Source organism: Ictalurus punctatus, chromosome 9, assembly GCF_001660625.3.
Source record: "Ictalurus punctatus breed USDA103 chromosome 9, Coco_2.0, whole genome shotgun sequence".
NCBI classification, from domain to species: Eukaryota; Metazoa; Chordata; class Actinopteri; order Siluriformes; family Ictaluridae; genus Ictalurus; species Ictalurus punctatus.
In genome coordinates, this window is record NC_030424.2 from 27,670,032 (window position 1) to 27,685,181 (window position 15,150).

At 36.8% G+C, this 15,150-nt stretch overlaps 1 protein-coding gene across 1 annotated transcript; it reads left to right on the plus strand.

The window, feature by feature from the left end:
- The first annotated feature begins 6,181 nt into the window (after positions 1-6,181).
- Positions 6,182-14,934, plus strand: LOC108270298 (up-regulator of cell proliferation). Its single transcript, XM_017476834.3, has 4 exons — positions 6,182-6,277; positions 8,705-8,789; positions 8,973-9,023; positions 9,286-14,934. The coding sequence occupies exons 2-4, from the start codon at positions 8,762-8,764 to the stop codon at positions 13,941-13,943; spliced, it is 4,737 nt and encodes a 1,578-aa protein (XP_017332323.1). The 5' UTR covers positions 6,182-6,277; positions 8,705-8,761; the 3' UTR covers positions 13,944-14,934.
- Positions 14,935-15,150: the final 216 nt, after the last annotated feature.

Genomic DNA, 15,150 nt, shown 5'->3' on the forward strand with positions numbered 1-15,150 from the left:
GGTAAATGAATTCACCCAATCACATCCTATATATATTATTCAGATATATACACAATATACACAGAGCGGTTCGAGAACTGACTCCAGCCCAGAACCATGACAGTGGAAAATGTCTAATAGTGTAGCTTTAAATATATTTAAGAGGAGCAGACGCTGAACTTCAAACACTGAACATTGATGTTTATTGTATTTGTTTACAAGGTGGAACAGGTTAACAGTTGTTTTTTTGCATACAGTCTGTAAAATTAACTGAAAATATTAAATTTAGTTTATCAGAAGGTAAATTAATGTGTCATGGCTCGCACAAGGTTAATAAATTCTGTCATAATTGACCAACTCAAGTTTTCTCATGCCTACTTGTGTGATATAGTGTGGCATGAGTAAACTTATTAAATGTGAAAGTGCAATAAATATATGTTGTCACTAAATTCAATTAATAATCATGATAAATAATCGAGATCTCAATATTGATAAAAAATAATTGGGATGATCATTTTGGCCATAATCGTGCAGCCCTACGTTGATGTCAATGAACACTGCTTATGATGTGTATGATATTGCCTGTCAGACTGAATGAATCTTCATCCAATCCCCAAAGAGAAGGTCTGGTGAATTTATTTTCAAGAAAGACATTTTAGTCAGTGTAGGAGAGATATATAGTTTGGAGAGAATATATATTATGAAAAATACGAATATAATTTAGAAAAAAACAAAAACATTTCAAAGTAGTTTTCAATGCTACAATAAAACAAAAGGCAATCAGTCATTTTTACACATTCATGTACAGCGGATCCAGTTTATGAACAATGCATTTGAGTATAGGGGATTATGCTACAGTTAGGAAAATAAGTATGTGTCTTTTTTTTTTTCAGTAAATATATTTCCTATGAGGCTATTCACATGAAATTTTCACCAGACATCAGTATTAACTCATGAAATCCGGAAATATATAGATTTCACAACATTAAAGTCCATGAATTAAGTTATGTGTAATAAAGTGGAATGACACGGGGAAAAAAGTATTGAACAAGCTAGCTGATATTTATTTAATATTTAGTGGAGAAGCCTTTGTTTGCAATGACTGCTTCAAGACACTCCCTGTATGAAGAAATTAATCAGCTGCGCTATTCAGGTGTGATTTTGGCTCGTTCTTCTAAACATATTGTCTTTAAAACTTGTTCAACTGGATTCAAGTCAGGTGATGGACTGGGCCATTCTAACACCTTGATTTGAAAGCCTGTTTTTTAGACCATCAATTTACTAACCCTGCTGATATTAATTTGCACAGATGGGGGTATAATTACTTACGGATTTCAGCTGGTTCCTTGCCTTACCTTGTCTTGGAGAACTGCTTTTTCTTAGCCTGTTCAATACTTTTTTCCCTGTGTCATTCCACTTTATTACACATAACTTTATTTATAGACTTTAATGCTGTAAATTCTTTATATTTCCAGAGTTCTTGAGTTAATACTGATGTCTGGTGAAAATTTCATGTGAATAACCTCATTGGAAATATATTTACTGAAATAAATGTTGACGCTTTCAATACTTATTTTCCCCCCACTGTATATGAATAACACAACAACACATAAGGCTTCTCTTAGTGCTACACACTTTTCAAATTCCACTGTTCCGCCCTCATGTTGAATCAGTATGACTCACATCCAAACTGATTGAATGACATATTACGTTTGTTTATTGTTCAAGTCCCAGTTCGATCACATTGTTCACAAAGTCCTAACACACCCTCAACTTGTAACTCACAAAGCAGGGAAATACTGCTTGCATATTTAGTACTAGATGAATTAGTTCTCAGCAAAAAAAGAAATGTCCCTTTTTCAGGAGACTGTATTTTAAAGATAATTTTGTAAAATACAAATAAGCTTTACAGGTCTTTATTGGAAAGTTTTTAAACAATGTTTTTCATGCTTGTTCAATGAACCGTAAATAATTATTGCACATGCACCTGTGGAACAGTCCTTAAGACAGTGTACAGGCGGGAGGCGATTAAGGTCACAGTTACAATAATTTAGGACACTAAAGAGGCCTTTCTACTGACTCTAGAAGAAAGAGCCTAGGGTGCCTGCTCACCTGAATGAACATGCCATATGCCTGCTGCAGCTAGGCATGAGGACTGCAAATGTGGCCAGAACAATAAACTGCAATGTCTATAATGTAAGATGTCTAAGAGGGTGCTACAGGGAGAAAAGAAGGACAGCTGATCGTCATCGCAGTGGAAAAAGACATGTAACCGTGTGTCCCTCCAGACGTGTTAAAGAACTTGCAAATGCCTTGGTGGAAGAGGGGGGGAACATCTCACAGCAAGAACTGACAAATCTGGTGCAGTCCATGAGGATGAGATGAACTGTAGTACTTAAAGCAGCTGGAGGTTACACCACATACTGACTGTCACTTTTAATATCGAGCCCCCCCTTTGTTCAGGGACTCATTATTCCATTTCTGTTCCATTATTCAAATATCTGTGAAACTTGTTCAGTTTATGTCTCAGTCTTTTATGTTAATACAAATATTTACGCATGTTAAGAAATTTGCTGGAAATAAAAGCAGTTGAATGTGGGAGGACGTTTCTTTTTTTTTGCTGAGTATAGTTTAAGCCATGCTTTACTTACATAAAATGGAACAAGAAACTTTCTTTTTATTAGAGCAGTGCAAAATTTTCAGGCTTTTCCACTCTTGCATTACTGGCATGTGATTGGCAGATTGAATAATGGCATGAATGAGCAGGTGTACAGGTAATCTGACTATTCAAATGTCCATGGGGTGTATACTGTTCGCATTTGCAAAACCTGCTCTACATGTTTGCTAAGTGATCTACTTTTATTACCATAGGTAGTATTTTAATGTTTTATGACACATGAACTATGAAAATGCCTATGGGCTATTATTATGTGACTCACAGAGACATGAATAAAAAACGCCTCCTTAAACATAATTATAGACTGCTATTGACTTCTACGTGCGAGAGTAATCTACCTCTAAGTGTTTCCTTGATACGCACTCATTATAAGACTATTCATGGCTTATAAAGCTTTTACAAAAGCATGTATAACTTATATAGGATGCTTGCCATTATAATTTAGATGTAAAATGTAGGTGTGCAATGTGGTACATTTATGTATGATTTATTGCATATATACAGTATGTAAGAATAAGGCTGGCTTTTGATGTTCTGTGTAATATTTTCCACATTTACAGAGAATATTATTGTTCATATTTCATACTTCATATTTCTAACATTAATTTCGGTTGTATATGTATATCATTTTTATGAGTAAGTATTATCACAGAGCAGCTTTACAAAATCTGGATGTAAATTTTTATCTTTAATGAGCAAACCAGAGGTGACAGTGGCACCAAAAACAAAACATGAGCCCTGTGGTAGAAACCTTGAGATGAACCAGATTCAAAAGAGAACCTATCCTCTTCTGGGTGATACCAGATAGTGGGGTTATACATCATTATGCTTCTACAACTGTACACTATAAAGGTATTGTGTTTGAAAGGATGTTCTGTATAAGCATATTGTGAATAAGAGTCCTGAAATGCACACAGGGGAGTCTTTATGATTACAGCAGCTGTTCTTTAAATATAAATCTACAGGATCTACAGTGAGATTATTTACTGAAGCAAGGGTGAGACTTGGGCATAACCTTTTTTAAAAAAACAAAAAAAAAACAAACAGCTACAGCAATGGTCAAGACCAGAAAGAAACAGCAAGGCTAACACTGCTCCAAGAAATGACAATCAAAAGATAGCAAAGATTGCAATAAACACAAAGGATAACTATGATAAATTTTACTAATGGGGAACCTCAGTGCCAAGATTGGCACAGATAATAAAGTATATAAAGGAGTAATCTAACGGCATGTTCTTAGAGAGAGGAATGAGAGCCAAGAACAGGTGTTTTTTTTTTTTTTGACAATTTCACTTTCACAACTGCACACTGGTGCTTGAAGGCAACATATTTCCATATCATTCCAAATTTCCATATGAAGATCACCTGGGTCTCATCTGATCAATGAAGTGCCTGCCCTAATGGAATAACAGCAAAATCTGGACTGAAACTGTCCAGTGTACCATTTAAGTTTAAACTGCCCAAAGTTGTGCCATGGAGATACTTTTATTTACATTCAGATGCTGAGTAGAGGCCTTATGGTAATACTTCCTATAGTCCCTCCAGGGAAATCTGTAGAGGCCAAGTTGTGCCAGTTCTGCTCAGGTATTGTTATGTCTTAGGCGACATGCCTTCAGAATGACAGTTTGCCCAGCCCCACCTTGGTGCAACATCAAGCAGTGAAGCAAATAGCCTGTTCAGCTCTCTGGGATCCTGGCAAGGGCGGTTGTAGCCTCCATGGAGACAAGCCAGCGGTAGGAGTGATGTACAACCTGACCATGGAGGGAAAACCAGTCTGTGGGCTGGTTGATTTAGGTAGTGGTTGATAGTGGGTACATCCTGCTATCGTGCCCCCAGTCTAGACTACAGTGACCCTACGTTTGGAGTGTATGCACCACTTTTGTTCAGATGCCCATGCCCATATATCAGGCCTGTTGTCGTGGGGGTGAAAAATTCCAACCAAACTGCACTAAGAAGTCTAGTGCCTGGGGCTGTTTTACCTACAGTGGCGTTCGTGAGTTTGTGTTCACTGACGATATCATGATGGTATCATAAACACAGAAGTGTACTGAGGCATTTTGGATACAAACTTACAGAAATCAAAGAAATTATTCAATTATTCAAGTGAATATGCTCCAGAACTCTGACCTAAACCCTATAGAGGAAAATGTTTTGCTTGAAAAGTGTGTTTGGGGTATATATATGTATATATATATATATATATATATATATATATATATATATATATATATATATATATATATATATATACCTATTTGAAAGTGAAAAAATGCTGCAAGGTGCCACCTCATAGGTGTTTGCATGCTTTCGATTCAATTTGCCATTCTAGTATTTCCTGAGTAGTTTCATTGTACTACTTGGTCCATTCATCCACCCTTTATCTTGTACAAAAACAAATCTGTAAATGACATGGGTTTCTTTTAAAAAGATGAGGGTGAGGCAGAGAAAAGAGTTGGCACAGAGAAAACAGGTTCACAACAACAGCCCTATTGTAAACATACCTACATATGCAAAAAGGTACAATTATAAAACAGGTCAAACACTCTAATTACCCCATCTTCATTATACTAACCTACATTAAATACATTGCCACTCTTGGTTCATGATTGCAGTAAAATTTATCTGTTACAATTAAGTGTTGATGATGTTTTTTTGCCATATCATGCCAGTGTTATGAGAACTCATGTGAGGATATGACCTCACCAAGAGATTGAGTATAGAGTGAGAACAGAAGAAGACTAAGTACTGAGCCTTGTGGGACACCAGTGGTGAGCCTGTGGGGAGCAAATGTGGATCCTCTCCTCATCACCTGGTACAAGCGAACTTCCAGGTAGGAAGCAAACCACAGCCATGCTGCACCATGAATTCCGATACTCGTGAGAGTGGACAAGATAGTCTCGTGGTTGACTGTGTCAAATGCTGCTGAAAGGTCAAGGAGTATGAGCATGTAGCATGTAGCTTCTCAGTGACAGCCAAAAGGGAAGTTTCTGTGGAATGTGCCGCTTTGAAGCCACACTGGTTAGGATCTTGGAGGTTGTTCTATGTGAGGTATAGAGACTGTTGATTGTAGACAGTGCATTCAAGTATTTTAGGAAGAAAAGAGAGAAGTGATACTGGACGATAGTTGCCGATGTCACAGGGATCCAGAGTGGGTTTCTTCAGGATGGGAATAAGCCTTGCTAGTGCAGTTGGTACATGACCAGATGATATGGAACCACTGATGATAGTCGTGATGAAGGAGAGGTCTTGTGAGATGGTCTGAAGCATTGTGGTAGGGATTGGATCCAATGGGCAGCTGGTAGGATTACAGGACAAGATGAGCTGCAGGATCTCTTCTGTTGCTAGATTAGAAAAATATGCCAGTGAAGGAGAAGGAGAATCCTTCTTAAATCATTATGATTCTTTATTGGCATAATGCCAGAAGTAACATGAACAGATCTTACCTCAGATGTTTTTTTTACTTGCAAAACCTGCTCTGCACATCTGCAGAATCAAAAGTTCTGGTGAAATCTCAGGGCGTAGAACATTCTACTGAGTATAAATACTGACCACAAGCAGCAGTAACAACAGAACTGACACCAACATCAGCAAGAGAACTCATCTTTTAATAGACTAAATGTGGTGAGTAATGACAAAACTTTACAATTTTCTGCACTTAAATTTTTTACCTTTAAGCCTCCATGATACTTTGCTTTTTACACAATATGCAAGCCAAAAATGCAGTGGGATGTATATTTGTGTTTTCTATGCATATTTCTTATGGCACAGCACTTGTGGAAAGTTGCAAGTATAATGTAAATCTTCAAGGGTTTCACAGGTAAAGCATAGCAAAATCCAATTTTTATGTTTATAATGTGAAATATATTAATTAGAAAAAAATGTCTATCTTTTTTTTTTTTTACAGTACTAAGTGCAGATCTTAATAGTGCAGTCACTGCTAATCCTCATTTCACTACTTTAAGAACAATCAGAGAAACAAACAAAATATAAATAAACAGTTGTGATCATGAAATTACATACACTTAGCAGAATCTGCAAAATGTGAATAATAAAAAAAAATAAGAGAGATCATAAAAATTGCATTTTTTAAAAAATACTGCCAATAAGCTATTTTACATAACATATGTTTAGATATAGTCCACCAGACACAATAATAACTGAATTTACTCAAATGAACCAGTTCAAAAGTTTACATACCCTTTATTCTTAATACTGTGTTGTTACCTGGATGATCAACGGCTGTTTTTCATGTTTTATGAGAGCTGTTCATGAGTCCCTTGTTTGTCCTGAGCAGTTAAACTGCCTACTGTTCTTCAGAAAAATCCTCCAGGTCCTGCACATTCTTTGCTTTTCCAACATCATCTTCATATTTGAGCCCTTTCCAACAGCAGCTTTATGATGTTCAGATCAATCTTTTCAGTCTGAGGACAATTGAGGGACTCCTACACAACTATTACAAAGGTGCAAACATTCACTGATGCTCCAAAAGGCAATACGACACATGATCTGGCTCTTGATGTAAACAGATGGCTAGTTCTGATTGGTAAGTTGGTAGGCCTGGCATCACCTCTAAAAAATATAGTCCTGCCCAACTCCAATCAGCCAGAAGAAATTCAGAAGTTCAGAAATCTCTAACCTGTAAATAAACATTGTTCTTTCTTTTGTCAAAAGTAATCCACTGAAGCAACAGCTAATAGTAAAAAGCTAATTATTAAAACAAGTTGAGAGGGCATTTAAAGGTATTTATTAAACTGCTGTAGTGTTCCTCTCTATGTCTAACTCTGTGAAACTACTGAATAGTCTCAATGTCTCAAAAACACAGACTGTCATATCAAAGCAAACCAGTGACTCCATTTCCCAGAATGCACCACGATCTACAAACATGGCCGACGAAGACTACAACTCCCAAACGCACACATAAATACGTTCACCATCGCCTGAATTCTAGAGACACCTACTGCCAATTGCACCTTCACCCACACCACTCCTTTATAGAGACAATGTCTTTGTGAAGTATACGCTCAGTTGACTTGCTCTCTGTGTGTACCAAGCCTTGATATCGTGCTTGTTTTTCTGGTTTTGACTTTGCTGTCTGCCTAACCTTATTGTGACTGCCTGATCAACGGACCTCTGCCTGTTTACATTTTTGGATTTTGCATTAACCTTTGGACTTGTTGTTTTTGGCATTAAACTATGTAACATGCATTTGCTTCTGTCTTCACCTCCTTTACGTGACACAGACCCACAATGGTCATTAGTATTTATTAGTTATGTATGTTCTAGTTATTAGTTATTTATGTATGTTATGACTGTGTGTAACTATAATTCTCAATATAAAAAATAGCTCAAAATACAAAAAGACACTTTTCACAATAATACCTCTTTAAATATATATATTTTTTTACCAGGTTAAAGAGAAATAGGACTCAATGCCTTGATGTGTTAATGGGGATGCCTCTGCCACCAGGTCTAGTCCTTTTTGTTAATAACTAGTATGCTAGAAATACTGTTACAATATTCTTCAAACAGGAAGGAAATAATTGAAAAAAAAATATTTCAGATAATTGACCTTGCTGTGACCTTGACTATGTTTGGATCAATTCCAAAATCTAATCAGTTCATCTGCTGGTTAAAATAATAATTACACATGTACTCAACAAACATTCAACCACTCATTCTTGAGATATCATGCTAATGAGAATCTCAACAAATGCAGTGACAGATGGATGGACAATCAGACTTAAGGAGGACAAAAATTGGCCTTGGGCCTTGAGTTCCTAAGTGTGAATGTGTAAGTAGCATCTCTGTATGACATGAAAGAAGATCTATTGAAATCTATTGAAGAAAAACAATTTGAGACATTTAACCCTGGTGTAACCTAGGATAAATTCCAAACTCAGATCAGTTTGTTACATTGATAATTCCACATAAATTCTACAAACATTTAACCACTTCTTAATTGAGATATTACGCAATTGAGATATTGCATGAAAGAAAACCTTGGCTGGACAGACATACCGAATCATGTTCTTTTCTTTTGCCCCACAGGTGTTTTTAAAAATCTGTATGGGCAGCTTGAATATAACAACCTAATGCTGAAGAAAGATGGCTTCTAACAGAAAGGTCATTAAAGGTAGGAACTATGTGTTATCATTATTTACATTATACACTATACTATATACATTATATTATTTACATTCACATATTTATGCACATGTATCAAGGTATGTATGTGTCATAACATTTGCAGTTTCAACTTAATTATAAGATTAACAGTAATTAATTAAGCATGACTTTATTTTATGTATAATAATAGACTGTGGATCAGGATCAGGATCAGCACAGAGGGACTCAAGCCAGCTTAGAGGTGAGTTGAACTTAATAACACTATGGCATAACAGAGGGAGATCAGAATTCATTTCAGTTTAAATTTGGTGAATGATGATTAGGACATTAGGGTGGTTGGGTTGGGGGGTTGGGTAGGGTTGTGTGTTGGGTCTGTGTGTATTTATTCAGAGGGGGGTGTGGGGGTGTGGGAGGGATTGGTGTTACCTGATCTAATGTTTTTTATGCACATTTGTGACTATTTATATACTTAGTATTCAAATAAAACATGTCTTTATTTTCAGATGCACTTTTTTCATTTTTGAAAACACTGGGACTTGAAAAGTACTACCCAAACAAGCTGAACCTCAGGTCTTTACTGGAAATCAACAGTGCGACAGTGTCCAATGAAGAGAGCAACTCACTGCAAGCAATACCATTTGCCTTTCTAAGAAAGTTACTGATGGTTAATTCGAAATCAAGATCCTTACTATCTGCACTTTGTGAAAAAGATGAAACAGATGACTTGTTTAGTGATGAGGACAATGATAGTAGCTTTAACCTTCTAGATCTTCACACTGCCCTCTTTTTCTGTGCAGATAGTTTTCTCCAGCAAGAAATGGCACTTAAAATGTCAATGTGCCAGTTTGCAGCACCATTTTTGTTGCCTCAAGGAGTACATAATCAAAGCACTCTTATGTTATGGGCTCTTAGATGTATCTTAAAAGAATGGCGTCCCCATTCAATGTCAGAATCAAAAGGCTTTGTTGGTGACAGTGTTGTTCATGCAAAAATTCCCTTGATATCATTTGTGAGGTTAAGTAACTGCAGCTTCTCCAAGTCACAGGTTTTGAACCAAGTGCTCAACAATTCAGAGCAGCAGCATGACTTCTTTTCTCATCGAGAAATGATCGGAGGATCTGCTCCCAGGGTAATCGCTAATGGCATGGTTGAAATATGCTGGAATCTGCCATGTGGAAACAAGAGCATTGATGTCTTTCCTGAGGCAGTGGCTATCGCTAATTTAAGAGGAGATGCTGGTTCTTTTGAAAAACAATTCCATTTCCTTACTCAGGTTTCCACAGCTGTCTTTGTGTTCTTGGACAGTGTTGATGAAAACGAGCAAAGATTGTTTGCCTCTTTACAAGGAATGAAGTCTAAAATATTTCTCGTGGTCAACTCTCAGAGAAATATGAACCAGAATGTGAAGTCGTCTATTGAGGCGGTAATTGATACTCTGCATCTGGGAAGAGACCACATAATTAAGAAAAGCCAAAAAGTTAATTTGGCTACTTTCGCAAAAATGATCAGTTCTTCCATTAAGACTGTTCTAAGTGAATCTCATGAATCATTTAGTATTGAGTCCATGAAGAATACTGCTCAGGAATTAGGTCTTGCCATTGATGAGATTCAAATGAAAGCTTGTGTATCAGCAGAAGCAAGTGCAGAGAAAGTCATGAAAACTATCGGAGTTCGTGAAATAACGGACTATAAAAAGACACAGCTGCCACTGCAAGGTGAAAATTGGAAAAGACTGGCTAAAATAGAAAAAGAGCAATGCAGATTACACAATTCAGGAGAATTGAGCTTGGAGAAATACAAGGTTCAACTTCTAAAAGAAAAGGAGGAAATTTGGAACAAACAAAGTCAGTACAAAATGACAAAAACAATGGAGATCTTCATAGAGTCTTTGTTAAGATCTGATAACACTGAGCGAACCTTCTTTCTGAAATGGATAGGACTAAAGTTGGACATGCGATCACGCAAACACGTGTTAAACCTTCGACGCAAATACAGAGAGTGTGAACAAAAGAAAGACAGAGACAGCATTGTCAAATTAGACCAGGAGCTTCTTGATTGTTCTCTTGGCATAGAGCACTACATGAGAGAAATGGGACAAATCTATGAGGCTGCTTCATTTGGTACAAACAAAATATCTGACAGAATAAGCAGTCTCCCTACTCTGGCTGCCAACCTGCTTCTAGCTGGGTTTCCTCTTGAACTACTCGATGGAGATGTATCAAATATCCCAGAGAAATGGGTGAGTGATGTTCTCATGGAGCTTCACAGGATGGTTGGCCAGAAGAGCCGTTTGCTGGTTATCACTGTGTTAGGGGTTCAGAGTACAGGTAAATCAACACTACTCAACACTATGTTTGGAGTTCAGTTTGCAGTGGGCAGTGGACGATGCACACGTGGAGCATACATGATTTTCCTTCCTGTGGGTAAAGACTTGAAGGAGGAGTTACTTTGTGACTTTGTCCTTCTGATTGATACAGAGGGTTTGAAATCACCAGCACTGGCACAACTGGATGACAGTTATGAACATGACAATGAGTTGGCCACATTTGTGATTGGTCTTAGTGATGTAACCATCATCAATATAGCAATGGAGAATTCCACAGAGATGAAGGACGTCTTACAGATAGCAGTTCATGCTTTTTTACGGATGAAGGAAGTTGGTAAAAAAACAGTTTGTCAGTTTGTTCACCAAAATGTTGCTGGTGTATCTGCCTATAACAAAAACCTGACTGAACGAAAACAGCTCTTGGACCAACTGAATGAGATGACAACGATTGCAGCTACCATGGAAAAGAAACCTAAAATAAAAAAATTCACAGATGTCTTGGATTATGATGTGGAAAAGAACAACTGGTATATACCAGGCCTATGGCATGGCACACCACCAATGGCACCAGTTAATACAGGCTACAGTGTGGCTGTACTTGAGTTCAAGAAATCCCTCCTGGGGATCCTTAAAGCTAGAAAGGATGAAGAGCCCTCTCAGATCCCAGAGTTCCTGCAGTGGATGAGTAGCTTGTGGAAGGCCGTGAAGTTTGAGAATTTCATCTTTAGTTTCAGAAACACTCTTGTGGCCCAAGCCTATGACAACCTTTGCAAAGAGTGTTCTGAATGGGAGTGGTCTTTCAGAAGACATGTTCATTCTTGGCTTTCAACTGAAATAATTCAAATATCTAACACTGAAACAAGTGTTAACAATGAGGTTGTTGAGCAACTCAAACAGAAAGCTCAAAAAGAAATAAAAAAGGAAACAGATGAAATGACTGAAAAACTAAAAAACTACTACAAAAAGAAAGACCGCCATGTGTACTTGGTGGAAAAGTACAAAACAGATTTCGCTAATAACATCAAAGGTCTGGAGATTGAAATGAAAGATGAAGTGAGACAAAAAATAGATGCTGCTCTTGAGATGAGAAGTAACATGAAGAAATTAGAAGACATTCACAGAAAGCCAACTGCAATGATTGAGTGCCAAGTCCTTAAACTCCTGCAAATTTACAAACACTGTAGCGATGAGGTGTCTGACAAAGAGCTCACAGATGAGTTTGAGAGAATGTGGAAAAGAGAGGTGGTAAACATCACTGGTCTAAAAGAAAGGGATGTTCCTGATGATATTTTGAAGCAACTGCGAGCAAGTTTAGTCAATCGCAATGTCATGGAGTATTTGCACAAAGTTCGTGATTTGACACAGTATGGGCAAGGAGCATTCCAGCTCAAAGACAAGCATATAAAATGGGAAAAGAAAATACAAAGTTTCTTCACACAGCGTAGTGCAAAGCAAGATTTAGAGATTACTGCAAATGCCGTAATTAAGTGCTGTGATAAAATCATTCAGCAGCATGTGCAAGAAAAATGTGACTACCAAAACACATTTACAAAAGACCTGCTAGTGGAAATTGATGAACAGCTCCACCGGGCAGGTTCAAAAATCAATACCAAATTTGAACTTGACCTTAAATTGCACATTTGTGGCATTGCCTCTCGGAAATTCCTTGAGATGCACAGGAAATTTCTCACTGAGCAAGATCCCTTTAAACATTTGCAGAAATTTAAGAGTCAGTATCTCTCTGATTTCATTGATTTGTACAGAAAAAGGGACCAGTGCCACAGGAAAGCACGAGACTTCACTCAGTTCTGTCTCAAGCCAGCAGTGACCGAGTACATTGACCAGTCCCTGGGACCTGACATTGTTGATGCAGTTCTGCTAAACAACCCAACTGAGTACAGTTCCCGAGTGATGTTTCAGTACACAATTCAAAAGGAGCTACTGGAAAAATCCAATTTTGATGATTTTAAAAAGTACATTTTGCAGTATGATGCTTATGTTAAAGATTGGATATACAATCATGTCGTAAATTGCTTTTCCAAAGACATATCTCTGCAAAATTTAAAAATCAAGAATTTGGACATCATAATGAAGAAGATCATGAAAGCAATGGAAGCGTCTAAGCTTGAAGACAATGGCTCTCCTTTGCCTGATAATGCAGGAGGTACAGCACGGTTGATCCAGAACTTTTGCAAATCTATGAACTGTGTCATCTCGATATCCATGAACACAGTGGAAGGGGTCCTCTTTCAGAATACCAGCTGTTGTGCTCCATTCACCAAAAGTCTCTATGAATGTATAGATGACATGAAACTACAGATAACAGATGAAATCTCCAGGTCAACTGATATAAAAGAGACACTAAACAATGTGTCTGTGAAGCCCCAAAATGAGCTCTTTAAGAGGGTGTTTGGATGTGGGAGAAAGTGTCCCTTTTGCAAAACACCATGTGAGGCAGGAGGAAGAAAACATCAGCAACACCATGCAGGTCTACATAGACCAAAAGGACTTGGTAGTTTTGTGTATGCACAAAATAATACTCTCTGTGAAGAGATCTGTACATCTAGTGTACATGGGAATGGATCATTTCGAAGTTATGAAACAAATTTCCAACCTCATCCCTTCAAAGACTACAAGAAGTACTACCCAGACTGGCATATTGCACCTGACATGTCTATGAAGGCCTCCGATTACTGGAAGTATGTGATGGTGACATTTAATGACAAATTTGCTGAAAGTTATAAAGCAGAGCCGGCTGTGTATCCAGAAGAATGGAAGAAAATAACTAAAGAGCAGGCTCTTCTCAATCTGAAGCATAACTTCAATATTAAATGAGACAGAAATGCCAAAATATCGCAGCAAAATACTGCCATTTGTGATGAGAACATAAAGTCACACTATATAATACGATTAATAAAACATTCACAGTTCCATCACTCGTTTTATTGCTCAGGTGTGCTAGTTATCTTTTTGTTATACTGAAAATTCAGCTCATCCATACTTACTTTATCTAAATTATGTGGTATCAGTCTTACTAAAAGTTTTGTTGTGGATTGCTCTGAGAGTTAAATGGTTTCTAATAAACATTATATCTGTATGTCTACAATTATAATACATCAGAAATAAAATTAAGATTCTACAATAAGGTTTAAAATTAAAATGAAACATTTTTATGCTTTCTGTATTACATATTTCTGTATTTGTGATGTTAATTCAAATGATCAAATGATCACATTTAATCACTTTGTTACAGCTTCGTTACAAATCTTACAATCATGTTTATTAATTACTTTCCAAAATTCAAATCATTGCATTATTTGGAATAGATTGTATGAATGTTTGAGTATATTAATAAAGTAACTACATAAACATACATAAATATATGAATCTGCAAAGCAAAATGGCTTGGAATGTCAAGTGTGATTACAGTGTGCTTTAAACGAATAAAAATGTAATAAAGTAAGAATCTGTCATATTTTTCAGATTTCTATGATATTTCTATTATACTGATTTCATACACAATTCAGTATATGTGCATTTAGAATGTAATCTTCGAAGCGTAATGTCTTATAATGAACAGCATTAATTTACATAAACTCTTAATGGATGAAAAATAATAGTTTATGAAGTAGAAGTATTAGGAGACCTAAATAAAAGTGTTACATAACATATGTTTAAAACAAAATTTCTGCCTTGCTCTTCCTCCCTATAATGCAATTCACCTGGTCTATTTCATCAGTTTGTGTGTACAGTATATTCCATGTGTTCCTTATTGGCACAGCCTGGCATGTTTATTCCTTGCATTAAAACATATTAAAACATTTTACATTTCTTTGGTTATAAGAACCTCCTTAACACATGCCAGTAGATTGGTCTCATGAAACCAAATCATGAGTGTCATGTCACAGCAAATTGGATACACAGTTATCCAATCCAGTGTACTGCCTCCCAGTGTTCCTGGGATATGCTCTGGATCCCTCTCAACACGGACCAGGATAAAGTGCTGAATAAAGATGAATAATAAATGAAATTGAAAATATAT

Excerpts from the sequence above, each read along its gene's own strand:
- LOC108270298 (XM_017476834.3), top strand. The coding sequence starts at position 8,762 with ATGGCTTCTAACAGAAAGGTCATTAAAG. Across the intron at positions 8,790-8,972 it reads TAACAGAAAGGTCATTAAAG|ACTGTGGATCAGGATCAGGA; the intron begins GTAGGAACTATG and ends GTATAATAATAG. Across the intron at positions 9,024-9,285 it reads GGACTCAAGCCAGCTTAGAG|ATGCACTTTTTTCATTTTTG; the intron begins GTGAGTTGAACT and ends CTTTATTTTCAG.